Source organism: Charadrius vociferus, unplaced genomic scaffold, assembly GCF_000708025.1.
Source record: "Charadrius vociferus isolate BGI_N301 unplaced genomic scaffold, ASM70802v2 scaffold298, whole genome shotgun sequence".
NCBI lineage: Eukaryota > Metazoa > Chordata > Aves > Charadriiformes > Charadriidae > Charadrius > Charadrius vociferus.
Window position 1 is genome coordinate 3,956,843 of NW_009649936.1, and position 22,257 is coordinate 3,979,099.

Here is a 22,257-nt window from a genome sequence, read left to right on the forward strand (position 1 = left end):
GGAAAGAGATCCTGAAAAGTCTAAATGCCGGTCAGGGCTCTCTCCACCCTGTCCACCCAGTCGTTATGCCTTAAAATGGCAATCATGGAGGACAAGATGGATGCAACTAAATCCAAATCTGGAATTCTCATTGGAGTCCAGTTGTCTTACACCTAGAGTAACATGGAATTTGGGACTTCAAATTAAGGTTCATTGGGAAAGGTAATTTATTTAGGAATAAGGTAAGATATTTGAAGTTGGTGTGGTGGTTCTGGAATACTAGAACAGCTTTGCCTGAGGACATATTTATTGTGTCATGATCTTGTGAAGTGGATTAAATGGGAAAAAAACCCTATATGTTCTTAACCTGGAATAAGCATTTCCCTAGCAATTATTTTTACAGAGTTACTGTCATCAGTCTCCCTCTCTAGACAAGCCTTTATAGTTCTTATGATAAGAGAGTCCTTATGATAAGAGAATGAAGCAGGATTATCTTTTCCTGCATGTCTCCTTTTGCTGTGTTTCTTGTCATACCTCCTCTTTTAGCGGGGAATGAACAAAAGCATAGGGCTTTGCCTTTGAGATCATGGCTGTTACTCTTCAAGAAGTTGTTGGTTTGGCGAGAGGGCAGAATTTTGGCATTGAAGCTGCAGTAATTGGAGGGCGGTCTATTCCAAGGCTATGGAGTTACGTTAGCTGTGGAGTATTAGATATGTAATGGAGACACCAGCATCCTTGTGAAATACTCTGAGAAGACACTTACCAAATGGCAGCATGGTTTCTTATCCCTGTTTGAAAATTTTCCTAGAGTGAATCAAGAGTGTGTGATCCTGTAATCCCACCATACTACTTTTGTAGTGGGAGGAGGCTGCCGGTCCTGCTCAGAATTTGGCTTTTGATAGTTTTTGCAGTGTGCTGTTCTTAGCATCAGCCTTTTAGTATGTACCTGCTAATGTCTATTTGTCATCGTTGTTTAGAGGAAATAAACTTTCATTGCCCACCAGACGTGATTGTGAAGGGTTTGGTGAAGTTCTCTTTCTTCTTTCAGGTTATAAGACACTCTTGAAAGGAATTTCAGGGAAGTTCAGCAGTGGAGAACTTGTTGCAATTATGGGTCCTTCAGGAGCTGGGAAGTCGACGCTCATGAACATTCTGGCAGGATACAGGTCAGTAACAATGAAAATCCCAAGTAAGATAAGATCATCTAGCCTGATAGCTCCTTGGAGACAGCAGCAGAAGAAATCTTACCCATTTTTAATGGAAAACAGGTAATTCACAGATTTTGAATTAGATTCTTATTGCTTATATTTTTTCTGCTTTTCCTGTTCTAGTCACTTAGGATTTATCTGTTAACAAGTCAGATCCAAAAATAGGAAGCAATTTCAAGTCTAAAACACACAAAAAATTCTCCTTTCTAGCTGTGTAAAAAATCTGACTCAGTGTCTTATGTTTGTGATATTTTTAAATCACATTTTATAAGCACTTGAAAAAAATGACCCTTTTTAGTTGCCGCTTTCATAATGTTGATGTCTTCTTGACCAAATTGCAATGTGTGAATTGACTGTGGTTCATCTTCCTGAATCCCCTATTGTATGGCCAAATACAAAGAGTCTCTGTGTTGTTGTTATTAGGGCATAGGGAACAGGATGGAGAAACCTACAAAGAAGTCACTTGAATGATATTGATATTTTTTCAGACATTCATATAAGACAGCACATATTTTGTACTAACTTCGAGTAAAATTTTCATCAAAATTGCATGAAGCCTCTTATGAAAAAGAGCAGAATCATGAAATTAATTAGTTTTTATTCACTGTATCAGTTTTATTCCATACTGAGCAATAATTATCTAAGACTTCCACATACTTAGGCCTGTGGCAGCACAAGTGAAGGCAAGATTCACGTCCAGTTATTTTCTTGGTCGTTTCAGAGAGACGGGAATGAAAGGAGAAATTCTTATCAACGGGCAGCCTCGTGACCTGCGCTCTTTTCGCAAAGTCTCCTGCTACATCATGCAAGATGACATGCTTCTTCCGCATCTGACTGTCCAGGAAGCTATGATGGTGAGCTTTGTTTCCGGCTCTAATTTATTTGCGTGGGAGAAATGGAAAAATCTTTGTGTATTGTGCAAAATTTTTGTCTTCCTGGTAATGCCATGAACTGTTATCTCTATTTGATCCCACTCAATGAAAGTGCTTGGACTTTGATGATGCCTTGAATTCCATTTCAGACTCATCCTTCTAAGGGTCGTCTGAGCTTCTTTAGGTTTATTGTTTTCAATTTGTGACCAGCATTGTAATTTGGAAGAAAATCTATGGCCTGTACTCTGTAGACCTCTCAGAGAATGGAACCTACAATTCTGCACAGAATGAGCCGTTGACCATCTTTTTTCTTCGATGGTGGTTGAATAACCTTGTCTCTCCCTTTCTCCCCATTTTCCATATTCTGACTGCAAAGTGCTGTTTTGACTTGAAGATGGTCTCCCTGCTACACTTGTGCGCCTTTTCTTTAATGAAGGCATTGTATAAAATCTCTTCCAGTTCTTCACAGGAAAACAACAGGAACAGCATAATCCCAAGGCAACATAAATTCTTGTTACTGTTTTTCATAGCATCAAGAAGTTTACTAATTGACAGCTTGACCAATCACTCTGGAAGTACCCGTTGCTCAGTTTGAGAAACGATCCAATTTTTCTCACAGGATGTTATAAAAATAAGGCTAAGGTTGCTTATATTGTATGCCAGCATCAATTCACAAATTTTAAGGCCAAAAGAAATCACTGTAGTTTTTATGTGGCTAATTTACTGCAAAGGCTCTTCTCTCTGAGGAAGTTTGTCTTCTCTTTTGTTTACTTGAACATCAGTCAGAATCCCATAGGACCGCTTTTGTAGCATTGGGCTTAGACGATACCTGCCGTATAAATTAATCAGTCAAGGGTCTGACAAGAATAATTACTTGACGGTTTAATTGCTTATAATAAGGGTTAATCATAATGTTTTGTGGAGCTGCCTCTTAGGACAGCAGATGACATCTTTCACAAGATTATTTATTTCTCTACTCGTTTGTTCACATTCTGGAGAATGGCAGACTTGTTTGGCTCTCCTTATGATACGGATGAAGCACAAATAAACTGTGATTCTAGGATTGCCTGGGAAGTTAGTGGCTATGCAAAAAACATGACTCTCCCATCTTCCTCTCAAGCTCTTTGACTTGCAGAATGGCCTTTCTTTCTAATGCACTTTTTGTCAGATGCTTGAGTGATTGCTTGAGTCAGATTATACTCAGTTACCTTCTGCACAGGCATATGTGATGCTTGTCATTTGGACACTATAGTTCAACTTTAACTTTCCTGACTGGGTTGAAAGAAGTTGTTTAAATGCTACATTGGGATGCCAGAGACATCCACTGTAATTGGTTGTTGACCATTATAAAATCCAGTTCCATTGTATTACATTCCAGGTATCTGCTCATCTGAAACTTCAGGAGAAAGATGAAGGCAGGAGAGAAATGGTATGTATACTTTCCATCAAACTGAGAATTTTTGAGGATGCCCAAGAGGTCCACGAAGTGAGCTCAGTAAAGTGGACATTTTTATCTAACGTTGAATTGCATTGGACTTGTAATGATAGAATAAATCATAACCTCAAAGTTGACGGGTATCATTATGAAGGAATGTTTACTACAGTCTCTATGAAAGTTGCTTTCAGTATGAGACTGAGTAAAAGATCTACTGAAATAAATTCAGTGGTTTTGTAGGATTCCTTTTAATGTACCTTAGCACCTTAGATTCTCTTACATGCATGTCTGAGGGCTCAGGCATCTCGTGTGGCAAGATAAATCAGCCTGGCAATGGTGAGTGTAGGCCTTAATTTTTCCAAGGACTAAGGAAAAACTTGGCAGTTCTGAGTTTCTGTGCTCGTGTTTGGAAGTGTTGATCTTTATGGCTGGTGATCTTTATGCCCACGCTTGTGGGCATATTGTTGCATGCAGTTGCAGTTAAGATACAGATTAATATATTTTGAAGCTGTGTTCAGTGACCGAGGTTTGGACCCATAGGAAACCAGGCTAAAACATGCACTTATCTTTTCTAAAACACTGGGAAGGAGTTGGACAATTTACTTCTGCACCTTTGCTGCACTGCCCTGCAGCCTGTGGCTGACATATGATGTTCCTGAGTGGATGAGAAGTCCTGGTGTTTTTGTCCGTGGAGACCTATAACCCAGCTGGACCTGCACTAGGAAGTGTGCTCCTGTCACCCATCTGATTGCCACGATTCCTGACCATCATTTGATCTGACACAGGGCTGTCCTTTTAAAGAAAACAGCTTGGAGATGTGTCACCAGACAAAATGGCTTCTGACATGTTAGGTTGTGCATGAGGCGGCTTTCTCAACTGGATTTGGTTACCTTGGTTATACTTCAAAGGGCTGCAAATGTGCCCTTTCTACACATTCATTTTGCATTTAAAATGTCTGGGCCTTTGTATTCCTAAGGACACTCTGAGCTCAGGCTCTGCTCAGGTGGAGTTACCAGAGCGTTCCAAAGCCTACAAGTGGAACAGTTCAGTGCTGCACAGTGTGTTTCAAAACTATATATGCCCAGGGAGGGGGAAGATAGTGCCTGCAGCTAAATATAAACAAATAGTCATGGCATTGATGAAAGCAGAGATGGTTCACATTGTTGAGAGAGTTGTGAAAAGTGAAATGGCAGATCAGAAAGTGTTTGGAGGTGTTTTGGCTGGTTTCCGGCTATGTTTCAGTCCAGCATAAGACAGCACCATCAAGGAGACCGTATGATCTCTCATGCACTGCCTTCCCAAGGAGGAAGCCTCTGTTACGTGGGGGTTATGCTGAGGGCTAATGATGCTTGTGTGATAACATGGCCCCATGGCTAACATTGAGATTTACCTTCCAAGAAAGCTAGCTGCTCCTTCTACCTTTCTTAGGCACATGTATGCTACTCTGGCCAAGTCTTCAAGTGGCTTAGCAACAGAGTTGTCCCACCAGTGAGAGGGGAGTTACTATTGGTATAGGAAGCTCCAAATGTTTTTGCTATACTTACTCCTGTAAAATTCAAGTTTTGAGCTTTCCATGAATTTTCAGCATTCTTTTTCATAAATAGAAGGGTGAGATTTTAATTTTGGTGCATTTTGTGCTCCCAAAGACATGCACTGAGGAGACCTTCTGTGAGCAAATTAGGAAATCATGCAGGTGACTGGAGGAAGCCACCTTGCAGGACTCAAGTGAAACCAAATCGTGCAGGAGGAAGGAGATGAGGGGACACAGGAGTGGGAGTGGAGCATGGACATGAGAAAGTTGTGGCCTAAGCATGACAGGCTTCCTGCTCTTCCCCAGATGCCAGTATCATTTTTTGTGTCTGATGGAAGCTTGAACTTGAATTGTTGGACTTAACCATTTCAGAGGACTCTTACTGTAGTAAAAGACGCCTCTGGCAGTAGCTGGCATGTGATTCTTAAGCAGAGCTTTATAAAGGACAAGGTGAAATTGCTTCAGTCCCATCTGGTGAAAAGCATACCCTTTGCCTGAAATGTGAAATCTATGCCAACTTCAAAGGTAGAGCAGCCATTTTCATGACTGTCTTTTGTCCATATTTATTTCAAATTGGAACATCTGGCATTTCTTCAATCTCAGAGAATCCTTGGAAATCAGAAAGAGCTCCAGAGAGGGAAACTTACAGGAATCAACATGTGTTTGTTAGCTTAAGATGTCTTTGATTCTCTCAAATGCTTCTTTCTTAATAAGCTAAACACAGATTTTTTAATTAGAAAATACATTTGTTTAGAAACAGCTGTTAATTTTATTTGTACTATGAAAGTCTTAATTCATTTACACTTTAGTAAGGTAGGTCAAGCAAGTTAATTCACTTGTTCACACTGTCACTGTAATTAAAAACAACTCTTTGAGGAAAAAAACTGTGCTGTATGCATTTATTCAACACATATTAGAAGGGCAGTGATTTTCTGGTCAGTGTTACTGGCCTGTGCTGGACTAGATCACTCATTTTATTGTTGTAAATTGTAAAGTAAATGTTTATCATAGATAAATTTTATGAATTTATGCACTTGTGTTAGCAAGATTACAAATGCTTGTTTAAAACAGGGACAAGTGAAAGATCTCCAGTGAACCATACTTCATGTCTCTAGTTGACCTAGATTGCACTGCCCATGTCCTGTAGCATCGTTCCTTGAGATAAAGGGAAGAAAGTATTTATCATAGAATTGTTTAGGTTGGAAAAGACCTTTAAGATCATCAAGTCCAACTGTTAAAGTAGCACTGCCAAGTCCACCTCTAAACGATGTCCTTAAGTGCCACAGCTATCTGTCTTTTAAATACCTCCAGGGATGGTGACTCACCCCCTTCCCTGGGCAGCGTGTTGCAATGCTTGATAACCCTTTCAGTGAATAAATTCTCTTAATATCCAATCTAAACCTCCCCTGGCACAACTTGAGGCCATTTCCTCTTGTCCTATCACTTGTTACTAGGGAGAAGAGACCAACCCCCACCTCGCTACAACCTCCTTGTAATTGTAGAGAGCGATAAGGTTTCCCCTCAGCCTCCTTTTCTCCAGGCTAAACAATGCCAGTTCCCTCAGTTGCTCCTCGTAAGACTTGTGCTCCAGACCCCTCACCAGCTTCATTGCTCTTCTCTGGACATGCTCCAACACGTCAATGTCTTTCTTGTATTAAGAGGCCCAAAAGTGAACACAGTATTCAAGGTGGGGCCTCACCAGTGCTGAGTGCAGAGGGAAAATCACTTCCCTAATCCTGCTGGCCATAGTATTCCTGATACAGGCCAGGATGCTGTTGTCCTTCTTGGCTGCCTGAGCACACTGACCCAAGCACAGGACCCGGCACTTGGCCTTGTTGAACTTTATACCATTGGCCTCCGCTCATCGATCCAGCCTGTCCAGATCTCTCTGTAGAGCCATTCTACACTCCCTCCCAACTTGGTGTTATCTGCAAACTTACTGATGGTACACTAGATCCCCTCATCCAGATCACTGATAAAGATATTAAACAGAACTGGAGCCAATACTGGGCCCTGGGGAACGCCACTTGTGACTGGCCGCCAACTGGATTTAACTCCATTTACCACCACTCTTTGGGCCTGCCATCCAGCCAGTTTTTTACCCATTGAAGTGTATGCCCATCCAAGCCACGAGCAGCCAGTTTCTCCAGGGGAATGCTGTGAGAAACAGTGTCAAAGGCTTTATTAAAGTCTGGGTAGACAACATCCTGAGTTCCAGCCAAATTTTGCCTGGTGCTTCTTTCTGAGAATGAGGGTTGGAAGATTTTGTTCTTTTTCTTCCCCATCTGACTGAGAGAGGGAGCTAACCAATAGTTACTCTTTTAGTTGTTTGAGCAATGTAGCTTGGATTCAGCCATTTTTATATCTGCTTTTACTGATGCCAAAGAGCTATTTTCCTCATATAGGGCTACCAGGCTAGATCTACAGTCATAGAAACAGAAAAATTCATAGCAGCTGGGATTGTTCTCCTTTTGCTCCAGAGACCCTGGGACAAGCTGAGCCCTTCCTGAGGCTGTGCCTGGAGGAACACCCAAATATCTGAGAATACGTGTGCAACTGAATTGGCTTTGAGGAGAATTAAACACTTAAAATCAATGGCCATTCTCGAAAGAGCAGACTGTGAAGAACAGATGAGATGGGAGCAGGTCATTGTTCTATAGAAACCACTGATTTTTGTTGCATACTTTTGCAGTCCTTTGTAAACACAGCCTAGAAGTTCTATTGCTAGAAGTTCCTTGGATTCACTGTGTAATAACTCCTCACATACTGCAAAGCTCTTTCGATATCGGTGCCATATGCAAGGGGTGTACAGAGGAACTGATTGCCACTCCCATTTTCGCAAGCAAGGGTTGTGTACTGAGACAGGTCATGTTGGACGAACAAGTAGAATTTGGGTCAAAATAGTCAATGGTAGGCTGTTAATAAAATGTTTAAGATCCACCTTTCCTACATTAGATGGAAAAAGGATTCAGTGTATGGGTGGTGAAACAATGTCATGAACTAGTTTACATTCTCCATGAAGATCAGTAAAAAGACTTCCTTTTGTGCTAACAAATTTAAATGACGTACATTGTTGTGTTTCCTTTAGGTAAAGGAAATATTGACAGCCCTCGGTTTGCTGACATGTGCCAATACGAGGACTGGCAGTCTTTCTGGAGGCCAGAGAAAGCGTCTTGCCATTGCTTTGGAGCTGGTGAACAATCCTCCTGTCATGTTTTTTGATGAACCAACCAGGTACTTCAAGGCCAAAAATTAAAGATAGACAAATATCACTTTATATAGTAGAACAGTGCTTCAGAGAGGTTATTCACCTCTAAGTCCTTGGAAAAGGCTCATTTTGTATTGCCTGTAAGTATTGAATAAGGCCCCAAGGAGTAATTTGATTTGGATACTTAATGCCTTGGGTCACTGCTGTAACCACTGGACCATGGGACTATAAATAATTTTTAGGGGAGACAAACTGAAACAGGAAAGGGAGAGGAAATTATTTTCAGATTGTGGCATGAGATTTATTTTTCAAGCAAAGATAGCTTGAATATAAGCATTTTAAAGTGTGACTTCTAATAATGAATGTAGCATATTTAGAATCAAATTCTGTGATCAGTCTAGGAGGAGGCTGGGAGACCTATGAATATGTATCTATTCATTAAAATTGGGAGCATTTAAATCTGTAGTCCTAAAATGTAGAAGTCCCTTAAGGCAGCTTTGAGAATACTCCTATTTTTCATTCTCAGGCATGCTTCCAACTTAATTAAAAGACTGATGGAGAAATACAAGCATAAGGTTGGCATATGATAAAATTAAACTGCTACAGAGAAAACTTATAAAAGGATAATAGTTGGAGACCAAAGTAGCAAATAAGTGTGCTAGTTTTGAGTGGTGCCTATGGACCTGTGGATAACGAACAAATTTCTTTCCTTTCATTCAGTGGCTTGGATAGTGCATCATGTTTTCAAGTTGTTTCTCTGATGAAGGCTTTAGCCCAGGGTGGCAGGTCCATCATTTGTACGATTCACCAGCCCAGCGCTAAACTGTTTGAGTTGTTTGATCAGGTATGATTCTCAAACTCTTTCTCTTTACATGTGGTTTAAGTAGGTTATCTTTTCAAGGCTACACTCTCTGAGTAAAAACATGAATAATTCTAGTCTATGGTTACAAATAAAATAAAGAAATTAAATAAATAAGAGCAAAATATACTTCTTTATTATGGTTTTCCTTTTTCTCTGCACATTTCCAATGTTTAAATGTAACATTTTTAAAGAATCTGTTGGGTATGTTTGTGAAATTATGATTATCACACTCATGATTTTTATGTCTTCACCCACCACTGCTCCTGGGCACAGGACTGTCAATAAAGTAAATAAGACGTTATTTAAGAGCAAGAGAGCTTTACTGCCAGTGTCTGCATTGTTGCTCGTACACATTCTCATCCTAGCTACACAGGTGTAAATTCAGAAGAGTTTATTCATGTGAAATAATAATAATTGCAGTGAAGTCAGTTGGAAATATTTTCTCCAACCTAAAAACAGGATTTGGACCATACATGTTTAGGTTAGATTTAAATTTACTTGTTAGGAGATTTAAATTAGACCTGTGAGAGCTTGGAGAAAACCCACTACACCACAGGTCAACAAGCTCTTGCAGATTGCTAGTCTGGCAAGAAGGTTTATTTAAAGTGAGTAGTGTGGCTAAAAGTAAGAATAGTCAAGCTGTTTCCCATTGCTGTGCTGTTCCACCTCTCCCTCCATTCCCACGTTCACCAGCCTTGTCTCTCAACCCAAAATACCCATAATGTGTTGAAACTAGATGGCTTGGCTATACGGTTTCTTGACTGTTTTCAGCATGTGTCTAGGGCTGGAATTAGTCTGTTTCTGTGTTAATGTGCTTTAAATCTTGGAGTTAATGTTTGCAGAATTCAAATCTTAAGCATTTCATTTTCCATTAGTTGTACTTCCATGCAATGGTATTTCTAAGTGGTGACAAATCTTCCTGCAGGGACGAGAAGAGGTCATTAGGTTCATGGATTGCTGTCATACAGATAGCAAGTTCAAATATTTTGATACTATTTCACATTTTTCTGTTTTCTTTTCTTTTCTTTGCCTTGTTTTTCAGCTCTATGTTTTAAGTCAAGGTCAATGCATTTACCGTGGGAAGGTATTAAACCTAGTCCCTTATTTGAGAGAATTGGGTTTGAATTGCCCAACCTACCACAATCCGGCAGATTTTGGTAAGAAAAATTCAAATAGTTTATTTAATTTATTTTGTATGTGATTAGCACCTTCAGGGTAATGGGGACCATTGTGTGTTTTGTACTCCTGTACAAATATATTCATATGTGCATGTGTACATACATGTACCAAAATTCAAAATCAAATTAGTCAGATTTTTTCTAAGTAATTTGAATGCCATCTAGTGGTAAAATGTAGTGAATATTTCTCTCTGGTGGAAGCCCAGGTCCAGGAAATGAAAGATAAAACATGTTGTTTAGTGTTTCGTAGTAATTAATCTTAGTGGCTTTTCAAAGAGGCTCCAGTATTCTGTTTTTTTGTATCTTGAACAATACCACTGTGGTATTGTACAGCTAATAGCATTGAGGGGTTTTACATTGTTGTTTCTTAGATCCAAAAAAGCAGTAAGCATCACAAAAATAGACATTTGTCATTATTGATTACCAAGAGTATCTCATATTCACTCCCTTTCCGTTAAAATAGTTTGGTTTAACTTCTGGGATGAAGAGAACTCTCTGAAGATTTATAGAAAGATACATTTAAATTATGTGTGTATATATATGAATCTGCATGTGGCATTTTAGAGCCTATTTTAAGTGAAACTCCTATTTCTGTCAGTGCAACAGAATCAAGGGGATCTAACAGTAAGGCTTGTAACTAGTCAGTAGTGTAAACCAGTAACTTACTTTCTGTTTTTTGTAGTTATGGAAGTAGCATCTGGTGAATATGGAGACCAGAACGGCCGGCTGGTAAGGGCAGTACGGGAGAGGATATGTGACACAGACTACAAGAGAGATGTTGGTGGTGAGAACGAATTGAATCCCTTCCTCTGGCACCGGCCCTCTGAAGAGGTATTTTATATATCACAACTAATGGGCACGCCTTGAGGTTGGAGGGGGAGGAAGAGAATTTAAATCCTTGGTCAGTGGAGGAGGTTTCTGGGCACATTCAGCTGATGAGAGTGGGGTTCTGTGAATGAAAACTAAGCAAGATACTGCAAAGAAAGAAGTTTATTCTTTTATGTGTTTCCTTAGGATTCTTCCTCCACAGAAGGCTGCCACAGCTTCTCCGCCAGCTGCCTAACCCAGTTCTGTATCCTCTTCAAAAGAACTTTTCTCACCATCATGAGGGATTCGGTAAGACTGCCTTTATAGTAACTTTTGTAGCCAAAATGTCTATTCAGTTGGTTGTGAGGTAGTGTAATGTGCCTTAAAGGTCCTGTCCAACAGCCTGTGCATGAAGATTGTCACAGAATTTCAGAGGAAAAGGACTGATCTTTCAGTCTTGCTGTTAATTGTACCATCTGCATTGTGAACAAGTTTTCTTCAGAGGAACTCAGAAGCATCTACGCTAATAACCTAAAGCCTACATCCCCTCTGTGCTGGCAAGTCCCTTATATAGTTATTTATCCTGCTGAAAAACGAGCAGGAAATTGTACTGATGTGCCACAAAATAAGTTTTTTCAGAAAATTCAGAGTAGCAGAGATGATAGTTTCAGTGTGATGTAAGATTAATACTTGAAGTCTTTCTTTTTCCTTGTGAAACGGAAAAACAATAAATAAAAATCTTGCTTCTTTGAAAAGGGAGCATATCTGTTTTCATCCATTTAAAATCAAGATAGGGTAAGTATCTTAATTAAAGTCTTCATTCCCAATGAAAAAAAACATAACTTCAACCTTTTTCTTAAAAATAAACAGCCCCCTTCAAAATCCCAAATCCTGCAGGTTTCATGGAAGTTCATTAAATGTTTTGGATGCCTAGTTTGCATGAGCAAAATGCAGCGCAACATTTTTTTCTTACTCAGGAAAGTTTTTCTAATTTCTAAGTAGTTGAGTTGTTTGTGAATTTAAGAGATAGGACTATTTACATTGTCTGATTGATGCTTTGAAATGTCCTCTAGATAGGCTTGTCCCTTCACTAACAGGCCTTAGTTAAAGAGATGAGCTTCCTCAAATAGACCTTACATGCACACCTGTCCAAGGGACTCACCCATGTACAGTGTAATTGGTACTAGTTCACCAAGTGCTTTTCTCTAATTTGCATTTTGATGAATCTGCGTGGGGTTTATCTGCTGCATTTTCTGTGTTTTGGAAGGTTTTTGGTGCTTTACATGGGGAGCTGGGAGGGGAAGACAATATCTATGTTAACATAAATTGATGTATTAATTTGACATACCTGTCCTTAGAAAAGGGAGACAGACAATACGTCTGTACTGGTGGGCACATGGTGGGTTCAGATGAGGTAGTTTGAAAACCAAAAGCAGTTGAGCCATGTGAAGCTCACCATGAGTGAGTTACCCTTGTGAAAGGGTAAGCTGAGCTTCACTGAGCTCCAGATGCTGCAGCTACACTGATTTTGACCTCCACCCAGGCAGGTAGCTTTTTAGTACACTACCATTTGCACTGCAGATACGTCCACACAGAACTACAGGCCTGGAAGAAAGCTACTGGACCATTGTGTCCAGGTTTCTGCTGTCAGATAACCACAGCATTCCTTCCTTTTCAGAAAGGGAAACACTATATTGAATGATATAGTAAAAGCAATCATCTGTGTTCCCCACTGCTCTGGTTGGGAAGATACGGCAGAATCATTCAATTCTAGCAGCTATGAAGCATCTTGTTATTTCCAGACCATATATATTACACCCATTTGTTGTTTTGCCACATTTTTGTCATACCTTGTTCTTCTCCCTCGCCATTATAGTGCATTTGTCATTGTTGAATTTTGCCTTCCTGCAATCTGGCATAGTTTGCACATCTGGTCTAGTACCAAATATTTGGTCAAAAATAAATTGACATGTTCATGTGGGAGGCCTGTTGTAATCTGAAGCATACATACGGCTTCACATTCTCCATGTAGCTCAACTGGCTGATCAGAATGTCTCTGGTACACATGGAGAGTATATCTCAGAGGTGTGCGAACACTAACTATGGATGATACGGTTCTCTCTTTGCCTCCCCTAAAGGGAAACTGTGACTTGTTTTCTGATGCATAGATTGAAGAACAGTGTTGTTTTTAAGAATTTTTTCCTGCTCAGCTGTAAAGGCTTGCAGTTGTTCCAAATTTTATTACTTTTGTTGTTCTTCCATACCTCTTGTAGGAATACTGTATTTCGGAGAAGGCACAAAAGGCTAATTTATGCCTGATTAAGTTAGTTTCGTCTGTACAAGCCTAAAATAACTTTTCTGCCTCCCTCTGCTCTGAGAAATTTCTCTTTTAGTCAGAGAGAAAGTCTTCTTCTCCTGATGAATGAGGGCCAATGGCTGCATGACATTGTCGGGCAGTAATATTTCAGGTTCCAGCATTTACAGGAAGAAATTTTCTGTGCTGTAATAGCTGTGTGTCTGATTCATACTGGAAAGCTTGTTACAGTAAGTTTTCCTTAGCTGAAGCTTAGTTTGCCAGTAGGAAATTAACATTTCTATATAAGTTCTTCTGGACATAAGTACTCCTTTTCTGCAATCTGATTTCAGTCATATTGCCATTGTGTTTGAGCCCAGACTTTCTGATCAGAAATACTACTCTTTCTGTGCTTGTAGGTCCTGACACACTTGCGTATCACCTCACACATTGGCATTGGACTGCTCATCGGCTTGCTCTACTTGGGCATTGGCAATGAAGCTAAGAAAGTCCTCAGCAACTCCGGCTTCCTCTTTTTTTCCATGTTGTTTCTTATGTTTGCTGCGCTCATGCCAACTGTCCTTACATGTGAGTACCAGTCATACTGTTACATCAATGGACAAGGAGATTGCAGTAACCTGTGAGGGTGTTGTAATGTATCTGTTATATATAAGATAACATCTGACTTATGCTTCTACTTCTAAGATAGGTGTGGGCATAAATCTTGCACTCACTAAACTGCGGTGTAGAGGAAAAGAGGTAGGCTTGTCCAGTGGCACCTCTCTCCTCCCCAGTTTTGCCAGTGTTTCTCAGTCCCAACAGTTCACTTTTACAGTCCTGGGCTGGAATTTCCCCTTTTCCTAAGGTGCCGGTGCATGTCAGCTGTGTCATGAGCTTGTGGTGTGTCAGGCAGTAATAATGTCTCTAGTAACAATGTGGTTAGGGAGGCAGTAATAATGCCTCTAGGACTTTGTCCTGCTTTTAGCTGGGATAGAGTTCATTTTCTTTCTAGAAGCTGCTGTGTTTTGGATTTGGTACGAGAAGAATGTTGAGGAACGTTGATAACACATACTGTTTTAGTTGTTGCTGAGTAATGTTTATATTAGTCAAGGACTTTTTCAGCTTCCCCTAGAAGCTGAGAGGAAGCATAGACAGAAGAAGCTGGCTGTAGCACAGGCATCATGCTCAGTATATAAATGGGGGTTGGCCAGGAGTCAGGGATCCGCGATCACTGCTGGGGGAGGGCTGAACAACTGATAATTAGGTGGTGAGAGCGACTTGTGTTGTTTCACTTTATTTTGTATATTTTTTACCATCATTATTATTATCATCATTATTGTTATTTTTGTTTTCCATTACTGTCCTGTAAAACTGTCTTTATCTCAACCCATGAGGTTTTTTTTTTCCTTTCCCCTCCTTTTCTCCCTCTTCTCCCTACCCTACTGGGGGATGGGGAGTGAGCAAGCGGCTGCATGGTCCTAGTTGCTGGCGGGGGTTAAACCACGACAGACTTCTAAGTCCTGGCTCCTGCATGAGATCAGCGTGTTCGTGTAGTGTTAGAAGCAAGCTCCTGCAGTATGGACTGTTCCATACTTTCTTTGGGAGCACTGGTACTTTGCATTCCCTGTTGGATCAAAAGGAATAACCAGGTTCTTTAAGTTTTAACACCATTTTTATTTCAGAAAAGCCCTTTTGAAGGTCATTCAGATCATCTGAGTAGAATGGTACATATCCTAGACAGTGAGCAACCCTCAGGGCTGTCCTCTTACATTTTATTGCAAAAAATTGAAACTAGTGCTGGTCTGTCAAAGGCATCAGAGTTCCAGTCCTATGGGACTGCAGCAGTTCAGGATTAGATGTGTATAAACTATGTCATTTATTATGTGCAAGAATATTGCACACTGACAACCTAACTTACTAATTTGTGTTCTCTGTAGTTCCTCTTGAGATGGGAGTATTTCTTAGAGAGCATCTGAACTACTGGTACAGCTTGAAAGCCTACTATCTCGCCAAAACCATGGCTGATGTTCCTTTTCAGGTATATGCTCTACTCTTCAATAAAACAAGAACCATTTAAGTTCATGGCAAGTCCACTTGCCAGAAAAGATTAGTGCTGGTATTTTATCCATCTGAATAGTGGAGAAACTGTCCATATCTGTGTGCTGAAGCTTCTGGTCCAAATCAGAAGCACTGTAAGAGTAAACAGCAGGACTTCACAAAAGCTGAGACCTGACCCAATATTTTTTAATAACCAGATGACCATCTTTGCTTTTTTGCAGAAGGGAAATAGAAAAGGACTGTAAGTGAGAGGGATCTGTTTTCTAATGTCCAAGTAGTAAGATAGATATTCCAGTCTGCGGCAGATGTATTTATTCTCTTCAGCCGTGCCTGTCATGTAATGGAAAGGCTGAGAGATTTGGATTACATGGAACTCCCCATGTTTTTATCTTACTCAGAGTAACAATGAATGTTTGGCTTTAATGGCCTAACTCCAAGCTTATCTCTTTGCAGATCATGTTTCCTGTGGCTTACTGCAGCATTGTGTACTGGATGACTTCACAGCCCTCTGATGCACTCCGATTTGTCCTTTTTGCAGCCTTGGGAACTATGACATCCCTGGTGGCTCAGTCACTGGGTCTTCTCATAGGTGCAGCCTCTACGTCCCTCCAGGTACTGATGATGTTTTGCGGTCTCACAGGAACCCTGCAGTTTCCTACCACTGAATGCTTACTGTGACTGCTGCCGTGTCCCCAAGACATTTGCTGAGAGATGACAGGCAAAAAATTGTCTTGGTCTGATATATTTACTTGACCATTCCCACTAGCATCGACTTAAATCACACGTACGTGCAGTGGTCTGAAGTTCCTTCCCCATCTGAATGCAGCTGTGCCTGCCCCTGCTTGGTTGTCACTTGCTAACCATCCCAGGCTGAGCAGGTCTTAGAAACTGCAGGAGTAATGCATTTCTGTGCATCTACGAAGTGGAGGTAGGCCGTGAGGATCGGTAACTCAGGAGGGGGTTCTTCCATTCACATACAAAAAGGTTGCAGGAGGCAAGGTAGGAAAAGGCTTGCCCAGAAACTCTACCTCTGCAGAGGGGGGGAGAGAAGCAGCTGCTGGTGTGACTGCCACACTGGGAGCTGGCCATGTAGCTTCATTCTGTCTCCTGACAGGAAAAGTGCTGAGCTGATCATACCGCAGCAGAACTGTTTTGTGGTGTTTGTGATAGCAGATGGTATTGACATTAATACGCACCAACAGCTATCAAGATTTCTGCAGTAGAAGACTTGATTCCCTGTCTGTGCCGCTCTCTGGAGACCAGCATAGACTTGTTGCGTGACCCCTGTGCTTCTGCTCTTGCTGGAGATAGCTGTATGGCCCGAGACAGCTGTATGGCTCTTTGCCCTGGAGGGGATGTAGAGGACAGGCTGGAGTTGGGCCAAGATCTATCTTCCCCACCAAAACCACCCATCTGGAGATGTTTCATATCCTCTTCATCAAAATTTAGGATCAGTTGAAGCTACTGTTTGTGTGCGATTAATGAGGAGGGAGGTCTGTGTCGTCAGCGGGGAGTGAGTGAGGAGGGATAATATTTAGGAAGGGGGGTCTCATTCTCAGAGAAGCAAGGGAATCACAGTACGCATCTTGCTCTGTAAACTTCTTGGTGGGTTCAAGTCCCTCAAAGGGCAGATACCAGTACAGCAGCATCATTGACTAGTAGCAGGGTTTAGGAAGAGGAGACGTACCAGTTTTCCTTCACTAACAGCATCTGACCTTCCCCTCACAAGAAACCTTGTCCAACAAATACAGTAATTTCACGGTATTTGGAACTGTGGTAGTTTTGAGGAGTAGCATTATCAGAAGAATTGAATGGCATTGCTCCCCTCTGCCTAAGTGGGTAGGTTTTCACTGCCTATTTGGGTTTGGCACAGAACAGAGGATTTGCCTTATGGAAAGTCTGCTATTTTAAAGGCTGGTTTCCTCAATGGAGGGCACGACATCAGATGAAAGAACAAGTTAATACTTACTTTTTTCTCTGGCTATCTTACAAGAGATTGTCTGTTCCTTCTCTTTGCAGGTGGCCACTTTTGTGGGCCCAGTTACTGCTATCCCAGTGCTTCTGTTCTCTGGGTTTTTTGTCAGCTTTGATACCATCCCAACATACCTCCAGTGGATGTCCTACATTTCCTATGTCAGGTACTGCTAGGGAGGCCATTAACCTCCCATCGTGGAAATGCTGTTTGTTTGCTTGGTTGTTTATTTTTGGTGCCAAAGAGACTACAGGGTATAAGAATTTAAACATACATATGATGTATACCACATTATCTAACTACATTTTACGTTTTGTATGATGGGAAATAAATAGGAACGTTCAGTACAGATTATCAGCCACAAGTCCATATCAGTCCCTTTGAATTCAGTGGGATTGAACAGCACATAAATTTCCCTGGATTGTGCAGTAGTGGTCTTCTGAAATAATAGGGACAGTATACCCAACTGAGAAGTTGATGCCAGCAGCTTATTTTGTAAGAAAAGCTTGTATAAATCACTGCTGCATCCTAGGTAGACTTGCTGGATAAAGACCTGTTTTAAAATTTTGCAGCAGCACTGCCACAAGAGGCACAGGATTTATGTCATCTCTAATCTAAACTAGTGGTTTAAGAACCATAGGCACCTCATATCCTGTCTATGTCTGTCACTCTTGCTGTCTGAGACAGCTATCTTAAGATGAGATGATTACTATCAGGAAACTGCTGGAGGCTAGCACAGAGAAATAGTTTAGACTAGACACTTAAACATCGATAGCTGAAGTTTGGTGAGGTGAATTTTCCCATCCCCCTTCTCCCCACCCTGCCCAAGCTGCACTATTACTGAGAAAACCCAAGCTAAAATATCCTCTCATTTGGCAAGTGGCAAGTTTCTTACACAGAAAGCTTCCAAAGATTAAGAGACCACACCGCCTGAATGAGTAGCTAGAATTCAAGACGAGGCCTTAAACCATCATCTAGCCTGTATGGGGTCTACTGAAGCTGGAGGGAGCTGTCGTACACATGGGGTCCATCTGCTTGCAAAGTCAAATCCAAAGTGCACGACCCAGTGCCAGGGGAGACATGGGAACTGTGTATTGTCAGTGAAACTATGGCACATGGAAGGGAAGAGAAGAGACGTTCCAGACTGATGCCAGTTTTCATGTATTTCTGACTTCAGATGATGATTGCATCCTTGTTGCTTAGTTTCAAAAAATGGAATTAATGATGTCACCTTTAAAAGGAGAGTTACTGAATATAAGCTGAAAGTAGTCTACTTTGTATTTTAACGTTTTTCTTTGCAGAAATTGCCTTATACACTAGCTGGCAGCAGTTAAAGGCAAAACTTCTGTCCTTCAATCTTACGTAAAATGCCAGTGACGTGTAATTTGCTTAATTGTAACAGGGGTAGAATTTGCCCCGAGACACGTGTCAGAATGACATTGAACCCCTTGGTGTTTCCATCTGAGCTCTCATAGGGATTGTATTGATGAGGAGTACTTCTAAACAAATCATCAGGACTTTTCCTTGTAATCCATCCTTCTTCTTTCCAGATATGGATTCGAAGGAGTTATTCTCTCCATCTATGGACTGGATCGAGAAGACCTGCATTGTGACAAAGATGATACTTGCCATTTTCAAAAATCAGAGGCCATTCTGAGAGAACTGGATGTAGAAAATGCCAAACTTTACCTGGACTTCATTGTTCTTGGAATTTTCTTCTTCTCTCTGCGCCTAATTGCCTATTTTGTTCTCAGATACAAAATCCGAGCAGAGAGGTAAAGGAAAATCAGCTAAAACGATGCAGTAGGAAGATCTTTAGACATGCAATAGAGTGCACTTGACATTGTCTCACTGTGGCAGGCCAGTCTCCAGTGCCCAGCTAGATGCTGTTATGACCTAGCCCATAGAGAACCACAATGGGATAGCGGACATATAGTGTTAAGCCAATCAGTCCAGTTGGGTTGGGTCATGTTTTCATTACACTTTCTAGCTTTAACTAGGAAGAAGAAATAGAAGGGAATTTTACACCGCAGAATATCAATACCGAGGCAGTGTAACTGTAATAAAAAAACGGGCTGCAGGAACTTTCCTTATGAAAACCAATTTCATGATAAGGTAGTACTAGTCCTGGTAGCCAGAATAGTATGTCATCTATAGGTGACAAAGTAATGAGATGCAAAACGAGGAAAGCAAAGAAAACAGGATTCTTTCATCTTTTTAAATTCAGAGGTTCATCTTTGCAGTTTTCTAAGTATTATTATGCAATACTTTTCCACAGAATTACCCCTTCTGGCCAAAAGTCTGTAAATGTGTTGATTAATAAGGTAAAGATATCTTTTTAATATGGATACTTTTTTAAAACAAACCTAAAGTGATTCAAGTAATTATTTTTGTTTCTGTCTAAATTTAGAATTCTGGTGCTTTGCTTGTCGAGCTGGTCTCATATCTCAAACTTGCAGTGATAGGAGGAGAAGTCAGATTCTGAGTCTGCTCTAAACCTGTGGTTCATATTTTGAAACAAGAGTAGCACAGGCAGTCAGACATGTTCAAGCTGTCGCTGAATGATTGAAAAAAACATTCTTTTGCAGTGTCTTTTAAATCCTCGATATTTGTGATATTTAAAATACTAATTCTGCTCATTATCTGTATGATCTACCTCCTGGGAATGAAAAAATCAAAGCACTCCAAGGGTCATTTTTTTCTTAAAATTGTTAAAGCAGAATCTATCCCTAAAGCCTGAGTGATTGTTAAAGCCGGATGGAGTGCAAGAGCTATCTACAGCACAAAGCTTGGGGTATTGTGACTGCCTCATATGGCAGGATTCATTATATCTGCAACACACTATGTGTAGGACTCTCCTCAAAATATACAAATGACCTTGTAATACTGCAGGTCTGATTATGCCAAGCAGTTTTGTTCTCAGCCTGAAGTCTACATGCACAACATGGGAACTGTTACTAATTGATCTAAACACCAAGGAAATCGTTAATAGAAGTATGCATTCGTTTTGCATATCTCACCTTTGTAAACTTGGCAGTGGGAATTCTGGTTCCAAGTTGATGTGAATTTCGTCACTTGATTTTCATGGGTCTGGATTTTCAACCCAAAATGAAATTGTGGGGCCCATACTCATGCTGGACACCTTGTTGAACTTCTGTGTGAATTCCATTACCTTCTGCTGTTACTGTGCGTTTACCTTAGTGTCACAGACCTCCAGGTCAGACCTACAAATTCTATAAATGCATTATTCCTGTCAGGATACTGAAGCCTTGTAGTTTGGAAGCAGCTCAGTGTCAGCAAACCTTTCAGGAGCTCAGCAGCTCATGACAGTAGTGTAGGTGAAGAGAGACTTGGGGCATGTGCTGCTCAGCAGCAGTCAACAGTTCACAGACTGTTTTCGAGGACTCCATGGCTACACCTATAGTAGTAAACTAAATAGTGCCAGGGCCAGCTCTGTTAGTCCTCAGACAAGCAGGACTAATAGGAATGGTCCCTGTACTGTACTAACAGAGCCCAAACGTTGTCTGGAAAAGCTCTGGCTGTGGTGGGCTGCAGCTCTGCCATTTAGCAGTGAAGACAGTTGTTCCCCAGTTTTCCTGGCCCGTGCCCAGGCTCTGTTTAAATTACCAATACAGACAGAGACCACGTGTATCTGTTAAACTCAGGATGCTTGAATTAAGACTGTGTTCTGGAAGATTTTAAGTAAAGTCACATGTTTTAGGAAGGTTAGGTGAACTTTCCCTGCAAATAAGATTGACCTGTGAAAGCAAGGTCAATCTTTACTGTAGAAGAAACAAAAAAAAAAAAAATCCTTGCACAACATCTTTGTGTAGTATTGTTGCTGTTTTTTCACAAAATGTTGTGGAGCCTGTAGAGCTTTTGTACAGTTCTACAGCCTTTCCAGGCATAATCACAAGCATGTACGGGCCTATATGGCTGTCAGATACGAGAAATTAAGAATTTTGGCTATTCTAAATAATACTCATAACTGTGAACAGTTTTTTAAAAAGTTGTAAGCTGAAATCCCTTGGCACAATATGCCTTGATTATTTCAAGACTCTCAAAATATTTGTGAATAATACAGGTGGTTCAAATGCCATTTGCAAGCAGATAAAAAGCTACGTTTGCCAAATTACTCTCTTGTTGCACAGTGCTGGTTCAGCTGTAGGCTAGCTGGGTTTGAAAGGGTGTGACGTCCATGGCATTAAATACCTTCAGGGTTCATGTTCTGTGTTTACCAAAACCATTTACCAAATACCACATTGAAAATCTATTGCAGTGTACCAAATGAAGTAACTTTGCTGACATTTCAACACTGTTAACTTACACAATGACAATGATGTCTTCTCCCACGTAGACCAATTTAGCAGTATGAGTTCCTTGGATACTGTCTTGTTATCTGTGTCTGTTCCTCTGTTTGTAGACCTTCTTATTTTACCTCTTTAGTCTGCAACAAGTCCTCCTGTACTGTAACTTTGTGTTGTATTATGATAGCCAAAAGTCTGGTCCTCCAGGGGTCTTCCTAAGAAAATGCATGCTCCAGAATATTTTTTTGCCACTGCTTTTTTCGTTAGATGCGCTTTTTTCCAGCCATCTGCTGGCAGCATTTATCTAAAAGTTACTATTCGAAGGAATAGTTTGAGACTGTAGTATCCCAGTAAAGAAATGAATGAATCTCTTGAAACTCAGTGCTATACATACATGAGATAATCCTTCTTTCCTTCCTTAGCTCTAAAATTAACTAACGATATCTCTTTTGCCACTGTGGTGCTACAGAAGTATTTACAGTCCATCCCAATTATGTTTTCATATACCGCAAAGATTTTTAACATAGCCTCAGCTTGGCTTTTTTCT

General features: G+C 40.7%; 1 protein-coding gene across 2 annotated transcripts in view; it reads left to right on the forward strand.

Annotated features, from left to right (window-relative positions):
- Positions 1–19,629, forward strand: part of ABCG1 (ATP-binding cassette, sub-family G (WHITE), member 1) — a 53,133-nt gene extending 33,504 nt beyond the window's left edge. The window contains exons 2-14 of one of the 2 annotated variants that reach the window (XM_009891339.1): positions 1,028–1,145; positions 1,909–2,041; positions 3,438–3,488; positions 8,114–8,259; positions 8,954–9,077; positions 10,138–10,252; positions 10,956–11,104; positions 11,288–11,389; positions 13,793–13,961; positions 15,311–15,411; positions 15,885–16,043; positions 17,451–17,569; positions 18,954–19,629. In XM_009891339.1, coding sequence (XP_009889641.1) covers positions 1,028–1,145; positions 1,909–2,041; positions 3,438–3,488; positions 8,114–8,259; positions 8,954–9,077; positions 10,138–10,252; positions 10,956–11,104; positions 11,288–11,389; positions 13,793–13,961; positions 15,311–15,411; positions 15,885–16,043; positions 17,451–17,569; positions 18,954–19,182 — 1,715 coding nt within the window. In that variant the 3' untranslated portion in view covers positions 19,183–19,629. The remainder of the gene's footprint in view (positions 1–1,027; positions 1,146–1,908; positions 2,042–3,437; positions 3,489–8,113; positions 8,260–8,953; positions 9,078–10,137; positions 10,253–10,955; positions 11,105–11,287; positions 11,390–13,792; positions 13,962–15,310; positions 15,412–15,884; positions 16,044–17,450; positions 17,570–18,953) is intronic. The other variant, XM_009891341.1, reaches the window with a different exon arrangement.
- Positions 19,630–22,257: the final 2,628 nt, after the last annotated feature.